This window comes from Zosterops lateralis, assembly GCF_965231275.1.
Source record: "Zosterops lateralis genome assembly, chromosome: 3".
In the NCBI taxonomy this organism is placed as follows: domain Eukaryota; kingdom Metazoa; phylum Chordata; class Aves; order Passeriformes; family Zosteropidae; genus Zosterops; species Zosterops lateralis.
This window is the reverse complement of record NC_139764.1, coordinates 91500618-91528471: the sequence shown is the minus strand read 5'-3', so window position 1 is coordinate 91528471 and position 27854 is coordinate 91500618. Positions and strand designations below refer to the sequence as shown.

The window sequence follows — 27854 nt, the reverse complement described above, 5'->3', positions numbered from 1 at the left end:
TGTGTTTACAATCTGAAGGGGCATCATCAACAGCATCATTTATGCATTTAAGCACTCATTTGAACTAATGACCCATGCAATTGCTTACAGCAAGCATCTTTACCTCCCTCTTTGTCTTTTCAATATCTCTGACAACAGAACTAACCAGGAGAAGGAATATGAATGTTAAGATTAAAGTAATTTCTTCACTATAGATAGACACTATGTATTAGATGGAGTTCAATCCTATAGATGCCTAAAACTAATGGTAGTAGGTGTATAAAAACAATAAAATTTTCTAGAATTTTGTACAAAATTAAAATAAAAAATCATTTTAATTCAGTTTATTAACATTTCTAGGTAAACAGAAGTGTGTCCTTACAGGTAACTAAGCACCTTGAAAGTCAAATAAGTCAAAAATAAAAAAACATTCTAGGAAATGGAGGCTTTATGTATGACCATTATCGAAAACAAAACAGAAGGGCTGAAGGAAGTGACTGCATGGGGGAGAAGCCTGTAACCACTTAGGAGCAATGTCCACTAGATTTTTCCAGCCAACATTCAGAAGGCTATGGTGTGCCATTTAGAATTCAGTAGCAAAAAAATAAGGCTTCTACATGTCTCAATTTCTTATGGGCCTAAGGTTAGATTGAATATGCCCATATATAATATTTGAGCAAGGTTCTTATTCTGCTGTGGTACATTTTTATGCAATATTTCAAAATCCCTGTAAGAGTTAAACTAATTGCATTTTGTAGCCAGAAAGAAGCTGATGACAGTGAAGACACCAATCAAAGATTTAGCCATTATTTGGCCACTCAGCTATTGATTCACAACTACTCTCTGAAGAAACAAAACACCAGAAAGAAAATTAAGAAAATTTTACAGCAGAATCTTTTCAGAAACTAAATCTAAGGAGAAAAGTTGAGGTGAAGTTTTAAATAGAAAGCAGTAAGATGGGACTACATTGGGACTACATTGAAATAGTGCTATAGTTTCAGATGTTCATTTCCAGTAGAAATGCTTTGCATATACACACATATTTTGAAGTCTGTGTAAGGATATGGAAATAGCAATGAGCTACTGCTTGCTAATATAACAGAAGTTGTTTAAGGTATGTCACATATCAGAATAATTCAACTATAGTAAGTGATCTTATCATTCCTACCAATATTCTATAAATTACATTAATCTAACATGCAGTTACTGCTTGACTTTTCAGGGAAAATAAACAAACAAACCTACAAAACATCATTTGATCAATGCAATGAAGAGTTCTGACAATAGTTGTCCTCTCCTTGCCTCCTGTCTAGTAAAAGACAGGATTGTTTTGAATTAACCTAGAAGGGAACCTCTCTGTTTTACTAACATACTAGGATGCAGAACTTTTTCTTCTATAGCCACATAACTACTTGTGGCAATATGCAATGTAAGTTGGGAAAAGCACATTGGAATCCTCCAGTGTGAGGGAATCGTGTTGTGTCAGTGTGCACACTGCCTGCTCCATATTCACCAGAGGGGAAAGGCTGCACTGAAAAACCTGAGCTCAGCCACAGAGCTGTACACAGTCTGCAACCACAAGTGAAGATCTTATTTTCTCCAATTATTCGTACTTTTTGTTCATACCCATTTTGTCTTTTCAGTGCATCTATGGAGTGAGAGACTTTTGCATACATTTTTTCCCTCTTTAACCTAAAGTTCTGTAGTATAAGCAGCTAAGAGTTCATTGAAATTTTACCTCATGGCATCTGTCACATGAAAATTGAGTTGAATTATGGTTAGTTTGGATATAGCTGTGATATCAGAGGGATGAGGACTTGAGTATTAGAGCTGCTCCTCTGCCACAAAAAACCAAATATACACATTAATCAAAAGGTAATGGGGAGGAATGGGCTCCAACCTTGTTTTTTTATGCAATATAACCATCTTGACAGGTCCATACAGATTCCCATTACCATGTGTGTCAATGTAATGTAAGAGTAAATCTCAATTGAACAGTCTCCTAGAAATTGTCTAGACTTTAAATTCCCTACGTTTTGATAAAGAAAATTGCTCTTGCAATGTTTAATTAGCTTTAAATATTTCCAATTTCACGCCTTCAATATATGTCCCTAAACCAGTTAGAATTTTAAAGAAAATTATTCCCCAAGATAAGCCAAATAAGAAAAAAAATCTAAATTAAGATTTCATTTATTATATTCTTATGTTTTTCTTCTTTCCATACAAAATTCTTCAGTTCTATCAGGTCATCAGAAGGTGATTAAGTTGATATTAATGAGCTGCAATTTAGGATACCATAGCTTTTTAGCCTGTCTCTTGTCACTTCACACAGTATTAAAGGTGGTTTAATAGTTTTGCCTTTACTACTTGTTCTGCTAATGTCATAGGGGTTTTTTTACAATTTGATTTTAAATCCCTGAGGTGTTTTAAAAATGTATTCAGTATTCATGCAAATACTTTATGTAAGTATACACCAGGTAAATTTAACACTGGCCTTATTCATGGTTTGGTTTAGCTTATACAGGCTAATTTTAATGTTTTGTTTTAATGATCACAGGTTTAGGTCCAAGACCATTCATTCCTATGACCTCAGCTCAAACACCTGGACCTCATATGATTTATGCCTTCTTATTGCCACCTACAGCCTCATCAACTCACTTTCTATACCTTGCCTTCAATTTTCTATCATAAATAATTTAATCTTGTTACCAGTTTCGTTGAGTCTTGAGACTTAAAACACAATAACACAGAGCTTAATTAACTTGTTTGGGGCATCAATTTTATTTTCTTTTAAGTCTTTTTTTTTTGACATTGTACTTCCATTGAATTTGTCATGGCACAAAAATACAAAATCACCAAAACACAAAATAAGACACTAATTTTAGCCCAACATTGTCATGGCTACTGTTAGAATGTACCACATGGATTTACAAATCAAGAATTGCAGGTTTTTGCCTTATACCATTATAGGCTAGTCCACTGCTTTCAAAAGTCCACTGAATGAAAGAAATTACTACTTCTGCTCTTGAATATTCACATAATGTCAACTTTGATCTGAAAAAAACATTTAGACAAGTAGACAAGTTACTGACATATGCAGTGTCTGAGAACTGCTGTCTTTAACGTAAGAGAGCTCAGCAGTTTAAAATATATTAAAAAAAATAAAAATCTGTATTTTGAAACTGACAGTGAGATGAGAACTCTCTGAACTCAATTTTTTTTCCATGACATAACTCCATTGATTTCACCATTTGTCACTTGCACCATACAAGCCCGTAGGAATAGGGAGTTGAACAAAACATCTGAGAACACTTTCAACTGACTGAGCACAATCACACCAGTTATACCAATGGACTGCCTTAGTCTTAGAAAACTTGTTAGCTGCTAACCACTAATGGTTGTGAGATCTTGAATTATAAATGATATCTGATATCTAGAAGTCATGACCATTAATTATTTCAACAGGACTATAATTGTAGACTTCCTTACAAAATGCCCACAAAACAACTAGTGATTTCGTAAATCTGTTAATGCAGTATTATTTTGACATGGGTCTCTAGATACAATTTAATTAAGTGCAAACTCTAATGGATCTGCACTTGATAATAGTAGGAGTGGAGGGAAAAACAAACAAACAAACACATATATGCCTTGGATTTGCCTGTCCAGTAGCAAATGGGTAGCAGAATAAAATAATAAATCAATCAATCAATCAATAAATAAACTCACAAAGTTTACAGCAATTCTATATACCAATATGTCCTCTCACATTTTACTAGTTGTTAAAAAAGGCTATATTCAGGTTGTATTCTGTATTTATTCCCTGGAGTTTAGTAAATTACTGTGTAGGTTTTATTGTTTATTTTTTGAGTTTGGTTTTTGCTTGTTTTGGTTTCTGTTTGGTCTGGATTTTTTTTGCTTAATGCCACTACTACTTTTGTTTTTCTGAGTAAATAGTTTGCAATAACCAGGATTTAGAGTTTCAATGTGCAAGAAGTAGAATCAGTTCTATTGGTGCCTAAAAAAAACAAACCCAACTAATCATTAGAAAGTAGAAATAAATAGAATAAAAAAGCAAACAGAAAACCCAGACAAAAAACTTCAGCTAGTACATTTTTCTTGTATTTATCATTCACATCAGAATTCCAGGAAAAAAAATTTAAAACCTTAAAAACCTCAGTATAAATAACTAATTTCTGAATTGATCATGAGTTTCACAAACAACAGGTTGAAATCACTAAGCCTACAAGGAGTATATATTCTCTTTTCTTCCCATTTATGCTCCCTTATCTCTCACACCGACCATAGCACGCATGACCCAAACAGAAAGTCAAATTCCCATCATGTAGAGCTTATCTTTAAAGAAAAATATTTAGGGGTTTTGCTGATTATTATCTAAGTCTAAAAAATAACCAAAAGAAGATATGAGGGGCAGGTAAATCCATAAATGGCTTTGAAGTGCTGAGTATAAGTACTGCTTAAAGCATCTCTGCTTTTTCCCTTTAAAAGGTGATTATGACATTTAATTTTGCAAATCATGTAACAGAGAATAATATTTTTTTTGTTTTATTCTCAATTTTCTTTTAAAAGGTACATTTTAAACATGAAGTAAACCCACTACTGACAAGTATGCATTGAACAAAGAGAAATAATCTTTAAAATTTGCAGTTGACATAGAATTCTGGTAGAGGCTCCCAGAAAAATAATTATCTGCAGACTGAACTACACTTATGACTCCTCACATGCAGGGTGGAGGGTGTTATTCTTTCATTTGAAGACTTATTTGCCTAAATAAGTTATTTTGTATGTAGACTTCATCCTGATTAAAGTCAAAAATGGATGGCAAGTGGGTAGTAATTGGGCAACTGAAGCTTTTGATGGAAATTTTGATGGGAGAGGAAAAAAACCAAACCAACCAATGAAATAAAAACACACACCACAACCACACGATGCTGGAAAAGCTTTTTCTTTGCCCAGGTGAGGATTGATTAAACAAGCAGCACTGAAATATGTTCCACTTTGTTTTAGTGAATCACTGTTGCCATTTGCTTTAAACAAGAGCATTGACAGCATTGAAGATAACTGCAGTATCCTACAGCTGTCTAATCACTCACTGCTTAACTCATTTTTCCCTTCTCAGTACCTTATTACAACTGACATTTTTAAATACAAATATACAGAATAAGATTTTAAAACCCAAGGAAGCTATTAGTAAAACAAGCCAAAAAAAACAGCAAACCAAACTGAACCAAAACAACAAAAACACCTCCCCAAAAACCCAAAACCAAAACTGAAACACCTCACAGCTTCTTTGTTACAGCCACGTTGTGTTGGAAGGTAAAGCCCAAGCAAGCACAAATCTAATTGTCAGTCACTTTAGGAGATTTCTTCACTTACAAGGCGCCCACAGTCACCCAAGAAATTCAAAGAGGATGATTGTGCAAGTTTTTCTCTGCTGCCACCAGGAAGCCTCATATACAGTGTACATTAGATTGACTGCATATTTTAAGTAAGCAAAATTTCACACATGGTGCAGCAGAGATACAAGTTTTCTCACAAGTTTCTGCTTCCAGAACCAGCTTTTCATCTCAAAACAGAAATGGGAGAGGAAGCCTGACCCACCCTGTTTTAGAAAGTTTCATGACTTCTCTCCAGCCTCCAAAATGAAAGATTTCCAAAGAACTTAAACATATAGAAGAAGGAAAAAATATCTAATAAGATATCATTCTCAAACTATGTTTGAAGTAAGAGGGATTTAGATTAAGCATATTTCTACTAAAGGTCCTTTCAGTTCAAATGCTGACTTTCTGTAAACCAGGGTGCATGGTCTAATTCTTAGATTAAGAAGCAGACACAAATCCTGAGAAGAATATAGGCATGGAACCTGGGAATGGAGGGATGGGATCAAGAAAGTAAAGGAAGGCACAGCTGGAGCTGAATCTGGGTAGGGATGTGAACAATTTGAACAGCTTCTGCAGGTATGTTAGTCAGAAAAGGAAGACAAAAGAAACTGTACTCCTCCAATAAACCACAGAATCACACAATCATTTAGGTTGGAAAGACCCTATAAGATAATGGAATCCAACCCTTAACTGATCCACCTGTTGTCAACCAGACCATGGCATTAAGTACCATGCCCAGTAATTTCCTGAACACCTCCAGGGTGACTCCACCATCCCCCTGGGCAGTCCACTCCAATGTTTAACCCTTTCCATGGCAAAATTCCTCATGATGATATGGAGGAGGCAGAGCTACTTGATTTTTTGTCTCTGTTTTCATTGGCAAGTGCTCTTCCCTCATTTTTCAAATCTCTGAACCTCAATGCAATACTTCAACCTCTGCAAGATGTTTGATATAGTCCTCCCAAACTTTCTCACTTCTAAATTGGAAAGATGCGGTTTTGATGGATGGACCAGTCAATGGAGAAGAACTTGGGTAGATAGCTGCATCCAAAGATGGTGGTCAACATTTCAGTGTTGAAATAGAGATGCCCTTCATGGGTAATATCAAGACTGATACTTCTCAATACTTTTATTAAGGACACACTTTGATCGAGTACAGTATCAGCAAGTGTGCAGCTGAGTGTTGTAGTTGATACGCCTGTCAGAAGGGGTGTCATCTAGAAGGATGTTGTCAGGCTTGACAAATAGGCCCATGGAAACTTCATGAAATTCAATCAGGCCAAGTACAAGGCCCTGCAACTAGGTCAGGGCACTCGCTGATACCAGCACATGCTAAGCAATGAATGGATTTAGAACAGCCCTGTGAAGAAGGATCCAGGAATAGTGGTGAACAAGATGCCTGGATGCCTGTAAGAACACATTGTCTGGATGCGAGCAAGCAGTGTGTATTAGAGGCCAGAAGGCCAAACATATCCTGAGCTGCATCAAAAGCAGTGTGACCCAGCAGAGTGAGACAAGGGATTATCCCCCTCCACTCTGCTCTTTGAAGACCCCAACCAGAATGCAGCATCTGGGTCTGGAGGCCCCAGCACAAGAATGTCACAGATCTCTTGCATCTCTTACAGCCCTGAGGCTGGCCACAAAACACCTTTCCTGTGAAGAAAGGCTAAGAGATTTGGAGTTGTTCACCACAGAGAAAGTTCCAGGGAGATCTCACTGGGGTCTTTCAATACCTAAAGTTAGAAGAAAGATGGAGAGAAACTCTTTAACGAGGTCTGAAATGTTAGGGAGAGTGACAAGATTTTTAAGCATTAACTGGATTTAGATTAAACATAAGAATATATTTTACAAGATTACAGTGAAACATTACAACAGGTTGTTCAGGAGTTGCTTAGGGACGTTATAATGTCCCATTGTTGGAGGCATTCAAGGTCAAGTTTGACAGGGCTTTGAGCCATCTGATGTCCCTGCTCATTGCAAGGGGTTGGAGCTAGATAATCTTTAAGGTTCTTTCCAACCCAAACTATTCTATTATTAAATTACTCAATTTACACACAGCTAAAGTAGTCCTTCAAATTGCATTGTAAGATCAAAGAAGGCAAAGAAGGCAGACACATCTGCTTTGAGATTATTTCTCTAATGTTAACACAGACTTCTAATGTTAATTGACTTTTGAATTATTTAATGATTATAATCTTTTATGAATAGCTCTGTATCCAAATCCCTATCACAAATTTAGGGAGCTAGTCAGGCAAGGATCACTCTAGCTAGGTCAGGCAAGGTACCCATGTAGTACCCAGACCAGGAAAGAATTTTACAGTCAGCTGTTCTCTGGAGACTTCTAATGAAAACTTTGATTAAAACAGGCAATTTTGAAAACTAAAGCTGTATCAGGAGAATTAACTGTTTTATGCAAGCCATGTTTTATGACTGTGACGCTCTGTAATCCAGTACTGCCATCCTCAGTAACAGACCATAAGCTTTGTAAAGGGCTTGCAAAGCCTCAGGACTGATTCTTGCTACAGTCAGGCTCACCCTGCATGAAATTCTTAAACTTGCCTGCAGCTTTGCTTTACTTCATTTAGCTGTGATAGCAATTTCTCTAATTGACTGGCTGTCTAAGCCTAATTTGGTTTCCTCTTTTTATTCTGCCTTTTTTTTTTTTTTTTCCTTTTTCTGATGGTACAACTAGAGTTTTAAATGAATAGCTATAACAAACAGTCTATGCAGAAAAAAGTATTTTGCAACTGGCACAATGACATGGTTCAGAGAAATACAAGCCTGCTTTGAGTCTTTGAGAAATAGAGACAAAGGATGCAATCCAGGGAAATACATGTACAGGAACAATAAAAGATGAGACAAAGGCTTGGCACTAGACAGCCCACAGTTATGAACAACTCATTGATTGTCAACTGCAGAAATGCAGTTGACAAAACTGGGTTTAGGAATAACAAAAGACCAAAGGAGTAGTAGCTAACATGCATGGCATGCATGGGACACCATACTAAGAATGGATGACACGCGGAACTGCAGACCATGGAAGAAAGAAAACGTATAAAATCATTTTAAGTAAGAAAAACCTCAAGTGCATCCTAAACTGAGGGATTAGAAAGCATCAAGTAGTGGACCCAGATGAGCAGGGGAAGGATAACCATAATACTAGGAAAAAGAGCAGAAAATTGTTTGTGCAACTACTACTGCCCTCTTGTTCTTTTTTCCTTTTGTGTAAAAATTTCATTTGGACTAATAATAAGTAGATACTCAAGAGTGATTAACAATTTTGGGTTTACATGTGTACACACAGAAAGAATGCTGATTCTTCTCTCATAAATAAGATTTTTGTCTATCCAAAACTGATGCTTTAACCTTCTTGAGACTTCAGGTTAGCAATCCACGGATACAACACAGATGTACCTTATGTTGTTAAGCAAATTTTAGAAAGACACAGATCTAATACAGTCAAGGAGATTGTGTGACCTTCCATGTTTCCCGTAGCCCTTCTCAAGTCAATCCTATAAGCCAGCTTCAAATAACCTTAAGGCAAGATTTCTCCAAAGTATTCCATGCATAAATAATTCTATAAATGTTTTAGTAAGTCTTCCAGTATATACAAGATAAAAGATTTCAAAGTGTTAAAGGGTATAAATGCAAAATACAGAGTTAACAAGTACTCTAAATGGTTTTGCAGACTCATTTGCAGCAACACATGTACCTAATGAAGTTTATGAGATTACTTGGGTGAATAAACAGTATTTAGATATTCAATACACAAAGTAGTCCAATAGATAGTACAAAAACAGGGAGACGAGTATCATGTGATAGATTTGAACAAATCTCAAAAGTTTCAGTGTCCACGTTATGTATACTACAAGCAACCTAGTTCCTTTCTTCACAATTACCAAGTTAGTGACATACCAGCTACTTTCTTCATTACTAAGTAAGGTCAGGACCTTAGTAAAAATTTAGACATGCCTGTTTGGATGAGTGTATTTTGCTGCAAACTTCCATCTATCTGCCTTATTATCCTGACTGCAAAAGAAAAACTTGAAAACTTATGCAAATAAAACCTTCAATATATGGTAAGGATATGAAAAACAAAGTAATTCAAAGTGCAATTATTAATGGTTTAGTTATACAAGAGAAGATGAAAAGCAAGGTATGTGACTGTATTTATATGTTAACTATCCATCTAACACAGCAAATTATACAGCTTTTAATTAATTAGGATAACAGCTGCTGGCTACAGTAACACAGCAAATCTAACTTCCTATTTTCTATCCCAATAATCCACAGGGGTTTATTCCAGAAATACTGATTCAGCCCTGCGTCACACTATACCTTCTGCCAGTTTAAAGGAATAAAAATCTGGAAACAGTGATTCCAGATGAGATAGAGATTTTTCCATTTTCTTTTATTTTTTCAACAAAAGATATAAAATCCCTACGTCATCTTTGCCACTGCAGGCAGATTCATAATAAATACAAAGTAGTTATCAACAATAGCTCTTAGTAAGCTGCAGAGACTTTTTAATAAAGGCAGAAATATTGTTTCCATAATAAAAAATGATAGTACTTTAACTTATGGAAAATAGAAAACAAAAAAAATTATATAAGCAATATAAAGACTACAACAAATCAGAACTGATATGTCTGGAAAGGCATTTTTATTATCTGAGAGTTGAAAAGCTCATTACAACTTCCCCTAGTTTGTGCCAAGCAAAGGAAAAAAAAAAGTTGCTTTACAAATAAGGCCACAAATGAAGCAAGTCATAGTTAGATTCATTAAAATATAGGTAAGTGAGAGTTGTATTTAATCGGGGACAATCTGAAGGTAACTTAATACTACTGAGTTACTTAATACTACTACTTAATACTACTTAATACTACTGAGTTTATTCAGTAACAAGAAAAGAAATTAGGATTTAACTTTTCAACCAAATTGAAGCCTTGGGAGAAATGCATCAAAAATCTCCTGTGAGTAGTGTGGCAACATGCACAAGATGCTGGCAGTATTTTGATTTCCACATTGGTAAAGAGGAAAAGACTAAGTCCAGAGATGAAAGTTCAGGCAAAATGAAGTTGGAACAGAAAGCAGGTTTGTGGGAAGACAGATAGAGATAGTGCTAAAGGCAATCCTGCCTCTGATATATTGCAGCTGTATTAATTATCAAAGAGTACAATGTGTTTATTTGCTAGTAAAACGTGTTGTATTTAAACATTTGTATAACTGTTAGTCCTAAGAGAAATATGTGAATATGTCATAATGTCAATTTACGTAAACATGTTTTTCTAGAAATTCTCAGCTTAATAATTAAAAAAAGAAAAGTGGAATTATGAGAACACAGATAGAGATAGTGCTAAAGCCAATCCTGCCTCTGATACATTGCAGCTGTGTCAATTACCAGAGCAGGGAATGGCCTTGCCCTCATAGCTGGGTGTGATAAAAGAATGAGCTGGTTGATAGGGGGTTTGTCGGAGTGTGCTGGCTGTGCTGTGAGGAGGAAGGGACAGGGGGTTGGTTGTGTGAGGGACAGACAGGGTAAGATGTTGTATGAGGGACAGACAGGGTTAGGTGGCTGTACCAGAAACAGGAAGCAGCAAGCTGGAACTGCAGAAGAGTAGGAAAGAGCCAGAGCTGTGGGGAGCTGCCCCTAGGATTGCTACATAGAAAAGGTGTGAAAGGCTTCTACATTACATGGCGCTAATACTCGAAGCCCTCTGAAGTTTTTATTGAAGCACTTTGAGTGCAGTGGCTGTCTCGACTACAACACAGGTTTCTTCTTTGACTACTGGCATGTTGATATCTGGCATCAGTTGCCATTTACAATAAACATGGAGTGAGTAGGGAAGGACACAGGCTGCTCAGCTAAAATTCTATCTCTAGCAAATCTGCAAGGCTATGAATAAAAAGTTTTTCCACTAAATCCCATTTGGGTGTAAAATGGAACAAACAAAAATGCCAACTCTGTTGAGTCACATTGCATGGCTTGTTTCAGAAAAGCACTTGGAGAAGAGATGAATTCCTTAAATTTCTTATATAGATGAATAAAAAAAAAATCTAACACAATTTTAGAATTATGGAAGTTTAGCTCTTGTTTGTTTATCAAACTATTTCAGCTTCAAGAAAATGTATTTTAACTGTAAAAATTAATGTCCAGAAAGACTAGAGTACTTTTAACAGGAGAGGCAAAGTCAGTCTCTTTATATTCAGTAGGAGTTGGGTTTGCTTATTTTGTTTTGGGTTTGTTTTTGTTTTGTTGCTTATTTGTTGTTTTATTTATTTTGTTTAGGGTTTTTAAGCTATCTACAACAATGACCTACAGGACTTTTAGATCGCGCTGCACATTTGTCCTTGTTCCAGCTATTAAATTTTATTACAGAATTAAATTTCTTCATAGTATCTAAAATGGGGTTTTCAAATTGTGATGGAAACCACTTTGATAACACAGGAATGTTTCAGAAATTGCTGAGAAGAGCTTACACAGTGTTAAGGCCTTTTCTGTCCTGTCAATGACTAATCTGGAAGCCCAGGAGGTTTTGGGAGGGAACACAGCTGGGATAGCTGACCCCAGCTGACCAAAGGATTATTCAATACCATATGGTATCATGGTGAGCAATCAAATGGGCAGGGATGGAGTCTGGCTAGGGCTGGTACTGCTCAGGGATGTTTGGAGTGATGGCATTTGTCTTCCCCAGTAATCACAGGCATGATGGAGCTCTGCTTTTGTGATGTCTGAACACCTGCCTGCTGACAGGAAGCAGTGAATGAAATCCTTACTTTACTTGCACATTCAGCTTTTTCTTTAACTATTAAACTGTCTTTATCTCAACCCACAATTTTTTTCACTTCTACCCTTCCAATTCTCTCCTGCATTCCACTGTAGGGCTAGTGATCAAGTGGTTGCTTGGTGCTCAGCTGCCTCTTGGGGCTAAATCACAACAATAACCTTAATGCTCCTTCAGATGAGGCGATGACTGCACTTACATAATTGTGGCATTAAAAAAACCTCTTGTTTTTCACAAGTTAATATTAGTCATACAAACACACATCAGTGAAGACAGAAAAGAAAGAACATGAATTGGGATATTAATATCAGCACAGTTGGGATGATGATCTCTCAGGATGCAGCAGCAGCATGAAGCCACTGTAGTAAGTTATTTAGGTTACAAATAAACAATCCTGTTACAGTATCAACTTTCCACTTCTGTTTTCTGTGCTAGAACACTCTGTTCTGGTTTAGGACTGGCACTTCATAGTAGCAGAGGACCAACTCCATACAATTTCTCTCTAGTACACCCACTTTCACCGAAAAATTTTTCTTTTGGGTTTGTGATCTCAAATAGTAGCAGAAGATTTTTGTGGAGGGAGGTTATAAGTCCACTAAATCATTACAAGTTATGAACCTCCAACAGTGTGTTTGTTGCTGATTCACATACCAAGGACAAAGACCACAGTAGCTCTTAAATGGGTCAGTAAGTTACCAGAAGGCACAAAATTATCCCTTCCAGAATCAGAGGCAGCCAAAAAGATAGTTCCAAGAATTTCTCATAACATGTAATTCCTTTTGCAAGGGCTACCAGCCACAGGAAGTATGTCTTTCCTTCATTAACGATTGAGCTGGAAAGATTGATCTTTGTTGAGGCTTGAGGCTCTTCAGCTCAAAGATTGAGCTGGAAAGATTGTGTGAAAACTCAAAGAGCACAGCTGACACAACTTACAAATTGACTAACATAATGGTCATAACATATTGTAACAGTTATTCTTCCTTTAGGTATAAAATTCAGGGCTTGATAATGAGATCTATAACATTTAATTTAACTTTTTAGACCAAGTAGGGTGCATTCTATTACAATTTTCAATAAATTGTGTTTTTTGCTAGGAAAGAATTTCCTAAAACTTCTTCTTGGGAATTGTCTGCCTTTGGACATTTTAAGGAAATAGCATTCCAGATTTCTGACTCTTGGTTCTTTGAATATTGCTGAAATGCAACATTTAAGAGAAAGGAATTTAATTTATTTAACTCATTCATACACTTCACAACACAAGCAGACTATTTTACCTATCCCTCTTCACAAGCACATCATTTAATTTTTCAAAAGTTTTCTTTGAATATATGTAGAGTTAAAAATAATTTTCTTTAGATGATATTGTTAAAACTCTTTTAATATCTAAATCATTGATATTCTAGATCAGGTAGCAGAGTTCTTACAGAAGAGCCCTGCTAGACCTCTTCTGCCCTGAGATTTTGCTGCCACTAATTATGGCATGGTGTGATACATGAAATATCAGGTTGTTCTTTTTTTTAACTGCAATGTGATTTCTTTCCTGTGTGTTATCATTAGCTATCATTCATATGATATCATTACAAAAAGATGTTATTTTAAAGAAATGTTGCTGAAGAAAGAAAAAAAAAATCCTTCATAAGGACTGCAATTGACAAAGGAAATCTATCCCCAAATTCATTCCCAGAAAACAATCACTTCCATTCCAGAGAGGTACTATAAATTTCAGCCTTAAAAAAAAAAGTCCTTTTTCAGTCTCTGATTTCACTATTTAAAGTTTTTGGTTTACTCCATCGTGTGCATAGACAAACTCATATTGACAAAAGCTTCAACAAACATCTCAGTTTGAAAAAACAGACTACCAAAATAGAAGAGATATTTAACTAAAAATAGAAATATAACAGCTTATTAAAAGGACTTATGGCCAATCACACTAACAGAAAAACTATCAATATTACCTTTGCAACATCTGCAGCTTTTACTACAGCACTAATGTTAGTTAAGGTTTCTTACCAAAGAAAAGCTAAGAAAGGCAATTTGTGCCTTTAAGAGTTAAAAGAATAAACTGATAGAATTTACACTGCTTCTTTCTCTAGAAACCACAGCAGAATAGAAAATACATACAGGTTTGGGAGTGATAAACTGAATCCTCCCCACACAGAATATAGAACAAACTGCCTAACTCTCAATTTCTTTGTTAGATACCCATTAGAATCTCTTGGAGCTTTTCTGAGCTGGATTTACTAACCCACTGATGTTCACAAGTCATTCACAGTTTCACATCACTGGGACAATCAAAATTGTTCCAATGATTGAATCTGCTAACGGAAGGATTCCCTGCCCATAGTGCTGGTGGGGTTTTGAGATTAGATGATTTTCAGTTTCTTCCAATCTTCTATGATTCTATGAAAATTAAATATTGTCTAATAGATAAAAGAGCACCCATGACTAAACCACAGAAATTAACTGGCAATGGTTGAAGACTCAGGAGACTACTCATCTCACACTGAATAGCAGAGAATCATTATGTGTATAAGTTGCATAAAGTTGGTATTTTCTTGCCAATTTAGATTCCTACTGTGAACTTGAAATATTTGCCTCAGATTATTCATTGGATTGTTCACTGGATTTTTCATTCATTCCCAGAGAGTAACTATCCTCATCATGGATCACAGTTTGTTGGGAGAACTACACAGCCATTAACCAGACTCATGGACAACAAGTAGGAAGCAATTCAAGCACTGACCAAATGACAAGCAAACTTTCACTCTTAAAATTGAGTGCAGAAAAGGTGCTTAGATACTTGAGGGAGGGAAACAAGAAAAACCCAAAAAGCATTAGCTTAAGTCCAGAAGTCGATTACCTTCACTGGGGTCCATGTTGACTGGAAAAAATCACAGTGTCAGAAAAATTTCCTTGTCAAACTCACAAACCCACACTAAGTTGGTTGGGGAATTTTTTTTTTTTTTTTTTTTTTTTTTTTTTTTTTTTTTTTTAATATAGCCAAAAGCATTAAACCATAAAAAACGACCAAATGCACCAAAAATCAAACCAACCAACCAACCAACCAACCAACCAAAAAAAACCAAAACAAAACAAAAACCAACCAAAACAAAACAGTTCCCTAAGAGATACTCAGGAAGAACAAGTCCTGCAAGGGATGAAAAACCAGAAAATTTCTTCAAAGGCTATACACCATTCAAGTGCATCACTGCTTTCTGCTGTTGATGTCAAAAGGGATTTAAAAAGAAGCTTTGGGAAGGTGCATAAGGGAAGATGAAGTGACTGCCAGTATAAATGTTAATGCTGGGTGTGAGCAGAAAGCTTTGAGAAATCAAAGAACAAAAGAAAAAAGGAAACATGGCCTGGGGGCAAAGAGAATAGAAAGACTTTCTTAGGAAATCTTTCTCCAGCAAGGAACAGATGCTGCTGTAGAACAGAGGTCAAGGAAAGTATGAAGAAACACCAATCCCAGTACATCTGGCTTGTTGTTTAAACACTGTCCACCAATTCTACACTACAAAATATGGTTAGAAATAACAAAAACAACCACATACACCCACACAAAACCCAAAACCAAACAATTCCCCCAAACAACAACACAACAACAACAACAACAACAACAACAACAACAACAAAACACCCAACTAACCAAAAAAAGAAAACAAAATGCTGAAAATGAACCAAGGATTGTAAACCTTAGAGGGCAGCTTAATGTTTAGTAGCAGACACTAGTGTGTCCAAATATAAGCTAAACCCCCTGATGTTTCATTTCATGTTGATTACTAGGAACACACTGTGAAATTACTTTTGTACTTTAACTAATTTTTTCCACTTGACAGCTGGATTCCCCGAATGATAGGCCATGGTACTTTATAATGGAAGAAAAACCATCAAATTATAAATACGCACAGAAGTTCAGATACTGCTGTAATTTAAAGAGCATTTGTCTTTATTGCCAAACATAAGCAAGTTTTCTGTATGGGAGGCATACTTCTGAATTCCTGAAGAAAACTACTAAAACGATACAGCAATGCAGATTTTTTAATTCTGTATGCACCTTTCAAAGCATTTTTTAAAAAATGGTTTGTCAACTTCATTCTAGAAACATATTTTACCAGGGAATTAAGCAAAATGGTACAACTCCTAGTACTTTGTTTTCTTCTTCTGCAGTCCCTGCAAAGCCTAAACATATTTCTTATGATGTAAACCACTGCAATTATAAAAAACAACCACATATTACAGAAATAGGAGCTATTCCTCAATTCTCCAATTCCATTGCTAAAAAGTTGTTTATACACAAAATAGTGATTGTAATAGTGATTATTGGTCAATAAATCATTTCATGTTTTAAGCTGACTGATGCTATAAACTGATCTTTCTACTTCTGAACTTCATAGTTCTTTTCACTGATATAATCATATGTTTGAAACTTTCACAGGTGATTTTATTTCTAGAAAATAAGAACAGTTCAAGTTTCTACCAATATCAGGACTTAGAGAGCTGATATTATCACTTAGAAAAATTAAAGTATTATTAGTTAAAAATATTAGAGAATCTCAGAAACAAACATATGAATCTGATTGAAGGCATGATCTAGTAAAGAAACCTACATTTCAGCCTCAGAATTCAGTAACTGCCCAACTACATCAGTGTCTTGTTAAACTCTCTGGTCTACTGCCACAAAGATCTGATTTAGTTAATGTTAATATCCACATGGTATATGAGTGGCAGCAGGCTAAGTCACATAAATGTTACCAATCTTCAAGGGTTTATAGGGCCATAAAGTGGTCTCACTAGCTTCATTCGTAATTCTCCATTTTAAAAACACAAATGATCCAGTTCTGTCATTGCTTTACAGGAACTGAGGTCATAAATGAAGAATATACTAAGTAAAAGGCACAGGTCAGAATCTTGGCCTAGGGATGGAGATGTAATGTTCTCTCTCTGCTAGGGATACCAAGGATGGGTAAAACTTCAGAGGGCATTCAATCACCATTGAAGTGTTTAACTTGCCTTGTTTCCTGGTTTAGTGCCCTTCTGAGTTTTTCAAACTCTGCATCCTGAACCCATAATATCCCAAACTCTCAGCTGGCAGCAGCATTCAGTAGCACTTCAATGCTCCCCTTGCTTCTAACTGAACAGCAATTCAGATACTCCAGAGAAGAATGAAAGAGCTGGCCAAAACCAGGGATGGGCATATAGTTTAGGAAGGGAAACTAGCTGGGGATGAGTAGCTGGCAGATTATAAAGATTTCTACTGACTGGTAATCTTTCATCTGTATTCCCCTGTCCTAGAGGAACTGAAGACCTATCTTAAAATCACATGACTATGACACAGAAGCCAGAAGCTGTCCCTATTAAAAACAGGTAGTCTAGGGAACAGTTATGGAAGTTCTTAAACAATGGGGCAGATCAGCTGGCCATTGCACCCGAAATCACTCCAAGCCTTCACAACACCTAACCCCTCACTGCTACAATTCCTTCTAGAACCATCAGTACCCACTGCCTGTCTCTGTACTGAAATGCTGTCATTTGAGTGACATTCATCACTTTTTCCAAAGCTGGATGTCACAATTTGAAGTCAATTTAAAGTTCATTGACAATGCCAGGATTACAGCCCAAAATCTGAAAGGGGGCAGTGTTGTTTAACCAGAAAGTGGTGCTGTCTGTCACTGTTAATTACAGCTCTTCCTGCTGGGGTTTTTAGAAGAAAGTAGGCCAGCAGGAAGTGTCATTATATTACAGCTTGTGGCTCCATGCATGTGTTCCTAAGTTGACAGTCAAGAGATGTCCTTTAGCCTTTTTCACTGTGCATTTCAATATGAAAAACAAACTGCTCAGATTGCATAAAAGGATGAAATATGCTATTGCATGCATCTCATAGAAGAGAATAAAACAGGTGCATAGAAAGCAGCTTCCTATTGAGGTAATAAAAACAGTTCCTGGTGCGTTCATGATTTCCGATGTTCATTTTCAAATTACTTTGCAAAGCTTCTAAAGACTATGGCGATGAAACTTAGTTGTTTCTCACAGCCCCCATATTAGTTAAAAAATAAGAGACTGATTAGCTTACTTACCAGGTCATAAGGCTTTGAGGGATAAAGAAAAGGGGGAATAGCTACCAAGGAGATATATACTCTGAGCTACCAACTCAAAGAGTAAAAGCACAAAACAAAAAACATTGAGCTACTCATGACACCTCCTACGACCCTGTCTTTCGCACCCATATAATCCCCTCAATATGCATATTGAATTCAAGAAGAGACTTTAAAACACTGTCATTTCAAAATATCAATGAGATATGAAACAAAGATATGTATCAATATGGAGTAGACTTTGTCACTGTCAAGAAAGGGGGGCAAAGTTTCTACAGTCGTAGAAAAACATGATCAAAGCTCACCAAGCTTTTGGAGGTACCTGTGGTCTCTAAGGTATTGTCATTTTCTCTGAAGTGGTGACCAGTGTAATGGATTTACTCACTTGCAAATTTTCTTCCTAGTAAAGAGCTACCATCAAACCATACTACTTTCTAGATTCAGTTCCACATCAACTGCATTAATAAAAACATTTCAGGCATTTAACTGATGGTAGGCAAATTTTTCAGGATAAACGCTATCGGTCAAGGTTTAGATCTATAAAACCACAGAAAAAAATCACTAGGCGTTTGAGAAGTAATCTGAAAATAAGCCTCCTGCAGCTTTAAGTATTAGAAGCCCTGCATTTTCCATGAATTAAAAAAAAACAGCAGTAAAAAGATCCTAACATACACAAAGCCCCAAAACTACCAAAGCAACCAAAGCGGCACCACACACTCAGTTTGAAAGCAATCCTTTGGACTACACCCAAAACACCCTTATAATCCAAGAAGCAAGTGACTTAATATCACTGGACCTGTTAACTTTCCCCAACAAAGACTGCAGTTCTCATAAAACCATTTACTAAATACTTTGAGCTATACAAAAGGTATCATTCCAGTTTAATGAGCATAATTCTTGGTAAACACAAGAAATGCTTGGCCTTATTTCTAACAAAAACTGTGTCATTACTGCAGTCTAACACATTCCACAGAGTAAGTTTCAACTGCTTTTTTTTTTTTTTTCATTTTATAGATACGTATTTTTTGTTGTTGGCTTTTTAATTTTCCACAACAACGGGATTACTGATTCATTTTCAAGACCAGTTAGGATCCATAGCTCCTCTCATTTTTATCATTACACCCCTAAATTAGACATTGCTTAAAGATGCTTCAAAAAAATCATTTAGGAAAGAATAAGAAAACCATTTAAATGAATCCATCTCTGAATGCAGCTTTGGAGGCCTGACAAATTTTGTTAAAGAATTCCATCAGAAATTGCAGTATCAGTGTAAATTAAATTTAAAATTCAAAACTATGGCCCAGATAAAGTAGCATTTTAAATATGCTACAAAATTAACCCCACAGTTAATGCAATAACAACTGATTACTCAGATCCCAAACAGAATTGAAACATCACATTTTAACATGAAAAACATGCATTAAGTACAGTGAACACCTGGTAAGAAAAGTTCTTACCTTCATAAATAGCTTTGAAGCCTTGGGCACTGACAGCAAAATCTGTGGTGAAACAGAGGGTGAGGATAGATCCTGTGCTCACAATAGATGATGGAAGCTGAAATCCAGATAACCTGTGCAATACAAAGGCACAAATTACTAACACTTTTTATAATAAAGCCCATCAATAGATGTGATGAGCATTAGGATAAACATCATGTTTTTATATCTGAACTGCAAACACATTATGAGCTTTACCTTGATGCACCTCTAAACATTCACTGCAAAATTTCAGACATTTCCTTGAGCTTCAAAATTCTCCTGTGTTAACCCAGCCATGCACTCTCCAGAAAACAATAAAAGAAAGACCAGTTTGTACCTACTAAAGACAATTTTTTTTTTGCGTTAGGACTCATTTTAGGATGTAGACAGGTAAACTTAGGAGACCTCAAATAGATACACAGGCCTTTACTCACTCAGAGACACTTCCTACAATTTGATGTACCTTAGGCTATCAGGGATGTTTCAGTAAAGTTTAGATCAGTAAAGTTCAGGGATCAGTTTAGATCCTTCACTAAAACATCACTAAACATAATTTGTTAGACCTGGCTGATATTAGTGGGGGTTTTTAATGATTAATTTCTCATAAGTACGATGTAAGACAGCATTACTGTCCCACAAAAACAATACTATGCTGGTGGCTTAGCTAATCACTGGTTAATTTCTGTATTGTGAAAAAGGGATATGTGATTGAGTATGTATAGGATAATCCTGCCAGAAAACCAGCTTTTGCTCTGGGTTTTTTACCCTGAAAGAGCTTCTTGCACATTGAAACAGATCATTTAAAAAAAAAAAAACCCACAAAAGGCCCACCAAAAAAAGCCTTTTTTTAAGATCTAGGTGGCTAAGACAATCCATGTCTAAAAAAACAAAAAGAAAAAAAGAAAAACAAAAACACCTTGCCCTTGAAATTTATGGTCCAAATTAAGTTATATTTTATTCATTGGCATCTAGAACTACAGAAGAGAAATAACTGTAAACAAAATACTAGCAGAGCAGTGTCACTGAATTAGATATCCTTTTCCAAAATTAGGTTTATTAAAGACCACTTTCATTTATAAAAACACATAAGAGGTACTCCATGCTTCAATTACACTGGTAGGGTAGTTCCCCATCTCTTGCAAATTTTGAGTTTTAGAAAACAAATAGAAGAGTCAGAGATCTAAAAGAAGAGCTTTAAGTACAGATTAAGGCATATAGTCAGGGCAACATAAGTCAGCAAAAAGCTTTCTGCAATTTCTTCCTTTCCTTTTAAACAACGTTGTCTCCCATGTGGTAATTAGATGTTTGCTCTAATCTTTTTACCTTCTGTGTACTTGTCAACCTAATATTCCTATTCTTTTCCACCTCATTTACTCCAATTCCAGAAATAACCAGGTTGATTTTCCCCTCAGTCTTCAAACTGCAGAACTACCATAAGGCTTGCCACATCTTATGTTTATGCTTTTGCCTGTTCTCTCACCTTCTCCAGACACTGCAGTTTTTAGGGAAATGTGCCTCTTGTTCTATTTAATAAATTAGAGTGGTTATCTCTTTTGTCTTACATCTGGACTGTACTCTCTGACAGTCTATTATTAATTTAGGTATGTGTTTTCTAATCTTACTTCTATGTCTCTCTCTCTTTGAGAAATGATTCAAAGAGTTCTTGTTTTAAGGGATGGGCTTTGGGGTTTCTTTGGATAGCGCTACAGTATTTCCTGCATCTAACATTTCTTGCTAAGTTACAGGAAGTTACATTGTAGGAGAAGAAAGGAAAATCAGCTTGAGTCAGAAGCAGCTAGCTTCAACATTTCACACTACATGGGAGAACTAAAAAAAGACCCCACAATAAAATTACAAAAAAAAAAAAAAAAAGTTTTATCAGTGCAGAACTACAGAGATTTTGCTCCCTCATTCCTGTTTTCTCTACTTGGCCTGGATTTGCTTCATATAAATGAACTTATCTGAGCCATGAATGGACATCCTGAATTCTTGGTATGATACAATTTAACACGTGGCCAGAGTGTTATGAGACACCTGTAAATGTATCAATCTCTGGGGGTCCAGCCCCTGCAGATTGGCTTAAAATAATTTGAGCAAGACTACTCTTCAGAGGTATTCTGTAAAGTAAAAGGTCTTAATAAATGAAAAATAACAAATGTTACAGAAAACAAAAGAAAAGCTGTGCACAGGTGTCCGAGAAACCTCTGACACCCTGCTAGAAACACTCTCAAAGTCCCCTTAGTTTCTTTGTGCTCCTTCCTAAATACTTAATGTTTTAAAAAGGACTATTTGGCTTGCTGCTAAAAGGGAGAGGTACAGGATTTGAAGAACATTGACAAGGTCCAACAGGTGCTTCTCTCTTGGCACTGAGCCAATTACAATGAGACAGGCACAAAACTTTCTAGTTAAATTTCCTAAAATGTCTAAAGGTAAACTGAAACTCTTTCTTTATACAGAGATGCCCACTCGGGCGTGGCGGATGCTTTACTACATTGGTATGATTTCTACACTAACCTGTTTTGGTTCTGTTACAATAACGGTCACTCCTACAATATGAGTTCTTAGGAGCCAAAAAATTATTTCTATTGCATTCTCCTTCAAATACCAGAAGATCATTCTTTAGGCTGACATTGCAATTTGTATTAAAGGAAGACAAATACATTATTTTATATCCTAAGTCATTACACTTAAAGACCTTGCAGACTTACAGGTGTGAGAGACTGGAATATTAATGGTTAATGAATTAAAACATTTTTGTCATTTGTGGAGGTAGCAGGATGCTTTGCTGGGCCAGGCTTGCACACCCATCCATGCACGGGGGACAAGGAGAGTTATTTGTGTGCTGGGTTTTGAGACAGGTAAGAGAGAAGGCAAGTAAGAAGTAGACCGTGAAGAGGCAAGGCAGTAATCTTTACCATTAATATCCAGTTGAACAACTGTCTCCGTTCTAAATTTCCCCCATCTATCTTCCCTGAGGAAGGTGTCTACACTCACAGGGGATGTTCATAGGTAGGCCTGAAGGTATTCATCCCTTGTGATGGGTTGATCAGCCTCAACCATGCTGACGTGAGAGGCAATGTCTTGGAAGGCGTCATAAACCAAGGACTCCAGAAGCATGCCGGACACTTCTGGGGGCTTCCACCAGAGGGCTGTGCCAGACAGCGTAAATGCCCATCCCCGGTATGTGGGCCTTCCACCTAAAGCTGAAGTTAAGCTAACCCACTGAGCTTGTGCTTCATGGGCTTCCCTTACCTGCAGCAGACCAAGATGATAACCATGATTCTGACCGAAAGATGGACCATCAAGTCTCACTGCTGAATCCAATGCCAGCAGGATAACACCATTATCCTCTCCTTCTTTCTTTTTTGTATACATTTTCTAAAGTGTTCATTTTATGCTTTTACATTGCTATGTTACTAAAGACAATAACAACCTACATACCTGCTTTCCTTTGCAACACAATTGTTCTAAAATAAACCCTACACATATAAACACCAGTCATTCAGCTTTGCTTAACTCTAACCTCCCCCAAGGTTTCTATTAATAAGAAACTGGGTTACCCTCATCTTCTGGGATGGGTTGTAACTACAGGAAAAGGCAAATAGGTGAGGAAACTTCAATATGTCAACTTGAAATATATTTTATCAAGATCTTTATATTGCACTAATCCAAAAAATAATAACAGAAAAGTTCTTAATAGAAAAATACATCAGACTACCTCTATGTGCCTCTATGTCTGGGCTGCCTGGCCACCCAAGCCACGCTGCAGGCAAAAGGGCAGGGGTGGTAGCAGCAGCAGCTTCCCCTTCCCAGCACCCTGCACGTAGAGAGGCATTAAGCAGAGCCAGCACCATGGCCACCACTGTTGCCCATGCAATGGCTGGCCAGCAGCAGAACCATTACAAGTGATTCCTTGACACAGAACTTAGACAAGATCAACTTCTCGGCTCCGTGAGATTTTGTAAAAATCTTTAAATTATTGGAACTTATTAACAATGGTACCTACAAACATCAGTTTTTCTTCTAGTCCGAGGAGAGGAGGGAGTGAAGACAAGTGAAGGGAAACAACATGGCGGCACCAAGGTCAGTGGAAAAAAGAGGTGGAGAAGCTGCTTCAAGCATTTGAGCAAGGATTCTTCTGCAAGCCACGGTGAGAACTATGATAAAACAAACTGTTCCCTTGTAAAGCGTGAAGTCCACAGGGAATGCAGAAATCCACTCGCAACCCATAGGAAAAGTGCTCATGCCAGAGGGGTGGATGTCAGAGAAGTGGTCTAGTGGGACACCTGAATAGAGAGGTCCCCCCTGTTTCCAGAGACAGAGAGAGAGCCCTTGCTTCGAAACTAGGGCAGCCTATCCTTAAAAGACTGCACTCCATGGATGAGTGACCCACGCCACATCAGCTTTGGGATGACTCTTTGCCCATGGGAAGAACCCCACAGCATAAGAGAAAAGCATGGCATAACAGAGAAAAGACTCCTCTGCCTATAAAAGCAGAAGATCTTGGCTGATGAAGTGACCAAAACCCCCACACCCCATCTCCCTGTGCTGTCAATGGGAAGGAGGAAGGAGCTGGGGAGGAAAAAAAGTTTTAAAGGCTTATTTTACTTCTCATTATCCTCCTTTGACCCTGTTAATAATGAATTTACTTTATACCTTTAAATTTGAACCTGTCTTGCCCTTTGAGTGTTTTTTTCTCCCAATCCTTATCTTAAATAATGAGCCCTTTGTTAATTTTTTCCTTCTCCTCTGCTCAACTGTAGCAGGAGAGTGTAAGGGAATGACTTCTGTGGGTGCCTGGTGTTTGGCCAGTGTCACACCACAGCACTCACTAACACTCATCAACAAGATGTGAGGAGAAAATAAGTCAGAAATGTTCCTGGGTCAGAAGGAAGTCATGAAGACAAGGAGACAAAGTTACTAATTATTGTCATGAGCCAAATAGATTTGACTTGGGGAAAATTAGTTTATTTTATTACCAATTAAAATGTGTTTGGACACTGAGAAACAAAGATAGATTAATCAAAACCCTTTCTTCCCAGGTTCAACTTCACTCCTTCCTTCCCAAATCTTGCACCTCTTCCCTTAATGGGTGGAGGGAATGAGGGCTGGGGCTCATCCACAGCTGCTCTGCAGGTTCTGCCACCTCACAATTTCACCTTGCTCCAGCGTGGACTTTCCACACAGGCTGTGGTTTCTTCAGGAAACATCCTCCTCTTGCTTCACCATGGCCTCTTCCACAGGCTGCAGGGGAATCTCTGCTCTGGTGCCTGTGGCACTTCCTCCCCCTCCTTCTCTCACCTTAGTGGTCTCACTGTTTCTCTCACTAGTTTTTCCTCTCTTTGTGGTGTTTTCTCTCCTTTCTTACATATATTCCCCGAGGTGACCCCATCCTGGCCATTGCTCAGCCACACCCTGCAGTGGGCAGTTGGATCCGGCTGAAATCTACTGTGTCCAGCTGGGGCAGCCCCAGCCTCCCCTCATGGAGCCCCACAGCCCCCCTTGGGAGCCTGCACCCGCACCCTGCACAGCCTCTGTGATACAAGCAAAGTGCACCTCAATTTATGAGTTAAAAAGTCAAATAATTAATATGTTAGCTTCCTAATTAGTAATTAGAATCAGTTTAAACTACCTGAATACCTGGACACAAGAGAAGCTAAAGCAGTTATTTACAAGAAGGTGGTAACTCCAATTATTCCACAGAAAAAAAGCAGCTGTGCTATGGCAGCACATTTACAGGACACATATCCATAACATGACCTTTTACAAAGCCACTTGCTGTCAGCACTAAGAAGAGTCACCCACAGGGTAAGACACAAAATGGTACTTAAACCCAAAAGATCAGCACATCCGTTCCAAAAAAACAGGCTTTTACCTGCCATGTGTGGAATCACAGAAGCCTTATCTTAATAATTTACATCCATTCTGTTGCCTAAAGGAAGTGGAGATTTAAAACTGGAGACAGCATCTCATACATAAACGTAGCAGAACAAGTTACTATAAGATTAGTACAAGATCCATAATTTATAATTGATTTTCTGTCACAGAGGATAAATATATATTTAACTTAAATTTAGTCCCACTGCCCCCAGCCTCAACTTTTTTCTTTAAGTCACAGAAAAAAAAAGGAAGATTAAGAGAGAAAATTTTTCATGCTTAACTAAAAATAAATTGCAGGAATTTAACATTAATATTTTGCTAGTAGAGGAAGGTTCTTTATTATCCAAACTCACAAGTTCATTCAATAAGCAGAAATCAGAATGAATGCTTTTGATGTACATGGCCTTGAGGAAAAGGAATTGTTTTCTCTAGGTGCCACCAAAGAGCCATGGTAGCAAAGGTCCATGTCTGCTGTGGGAAGCCCTGATGGTGCCCAGCAGCCTGTGGCCACAGTGCCATGAGTCCCTAAGGGAGCAGGAGCACATGACATGACCTGGCCAATGCCAAACCAGCACACAGCCAGGAGGGGAACTGAAGAGATGGCCGATCCCAGGTGTGGGAGGTGGCCTGGAGCTTCCAGGGGGTGCAGCTCCTGACAAAGGCAGCACCACCAGCAGTGGCTCCAGCCTGGTGGGACCACGTGGGAAGAGAGCACTTCCCAGAACACTCGCTGCTGCTGGATGGATCTAGTGCAGTTGTTACTCATTTGCCTAATGGGAAATCACAGCACTTGCCCACAGTCACAGGCACCAATAGAGGAAAACAGCCAGTTTGTGTCTCAGTGTCCTGGCAGTCACTAAGACTGGTGACTGCTGAATAAATGAACCAGTGGGCCCCAGCACTGCGCTACAGCCAAGCAGAAGCGCCTTCTGTTTTCCTACTATTTCTACCTAATACACAAAATGCAGCCGCAGAAATAGTTTCATACATCTCTGTGCTAAATGACACGGAAAGAAAACATGATAAAACTGGACAAAAACAAAGCAATGCTGTAGAGTGCCAAAAATCAGTGATACCATAAATCATTACTACCAGATGACTAAAACTAATGTTTTACCTTTAAAAGGAGTAATTTATTTCACTTACTATAAAGCTAATGACTTTCTGTGCTTGAGAAAAAAACAGCTGAAACCTTTAAGTAAAGCCAGGTATTCCAGGTTACTTGACTATATAACCAGAAATTGAGTCAGGAAGACAAAGATCTTTCAGGGATTTTGTCATCAATGACTCATCAAACAGTTTAAGATATGTTCTTAGAAAACATTTGCTCTAGTCATTTTAAGTTTCATTATGTGAGTTATGTCTGTTTACTCTCACATATAGATATCACATCAGTCATTTTTTTGGAAAGTGCATCCTATTAATCCACCCAAGTGTATAAAGGTATCTGTTATTTTACATAACTTCACTTGTGAAGCTAGCTTGCATTTCCTATGTCAGAAAGCTTTAGTGAGAGATCCATATCCACAACATTACAACCACAAGTTTTGACTTCAGAATAAATGAGGATGAATTTTAAATAAAACTTTGTTTTACAAATTCATTATAAAACAACCATAGTGCTATAAATTATATTCTTGCTCATTCCTGTGATTTATTTTGAAAAGAAAAATGTACTGAACTCTTCAGTTGGGAAAAAAAGAAGAAAAAAAACAACCAACCAACCAAACAAAAAACACCCAAACAGAACCACAAAAAAAACCCACCACAACCCCAAAACCAAAGAAACAAACTGGAACTCACAAACCCTCAAAACCCTATCAAAGGAAAACAATTTATATTTTTTGCCTATACTAAAAGGAATTTAGAGATGGAAAGTCTGTGAAGAGGACACTTTTCACAGGCCAGGTACTAATAACTGAAAGATCACCCACATTTCCACTTCTCTAGCTTTTATAGGCTCATTTTATATTAGAGTATCATGGCACCTCCACAAAAACCAGTGGCACAAAGCCAGTGTAAATGGAATGATTAAAAGTGGCTTGGAAGCTCTGCAACACACAAAAATTGCCTGAAGGAGAGAAATACATCAATTTCTGGAGTCTTCTTTTAACCTTCTTACAAATTGGATTACAATAGTATTGCCAGCTGAAAAATTCCCTTCTCTAGCCTTTTTTGGTCGTTCCACTTTAGGCAAAGGCCTCAAGGCAAAAGAAAATATGCTAGAAAATATTT

General features: G+C 37.3%; 1 protein-coding gene across 1 annotated transcript in view; it reads right to left on the bottom strand.

Moving 5' to 3' along the window:
• Positions 1-27854, bottom strand: part of CSMD1 (CUB and Sushi multiple domains 1) — a 1076561-nt gene that overhangs the window by 717562 nt on the left and 331145 nt on the right. The window contains exon 3 of the mRNA XM_083857383.1: positions 19719-19831. Within this exon, the coding sequence (XP_083713509.1) occupies positions 19719-19831 (113 nt within the window). The remainder of the gene's footprint in view (positions 1-19718; positions 19832-27854) is intronic.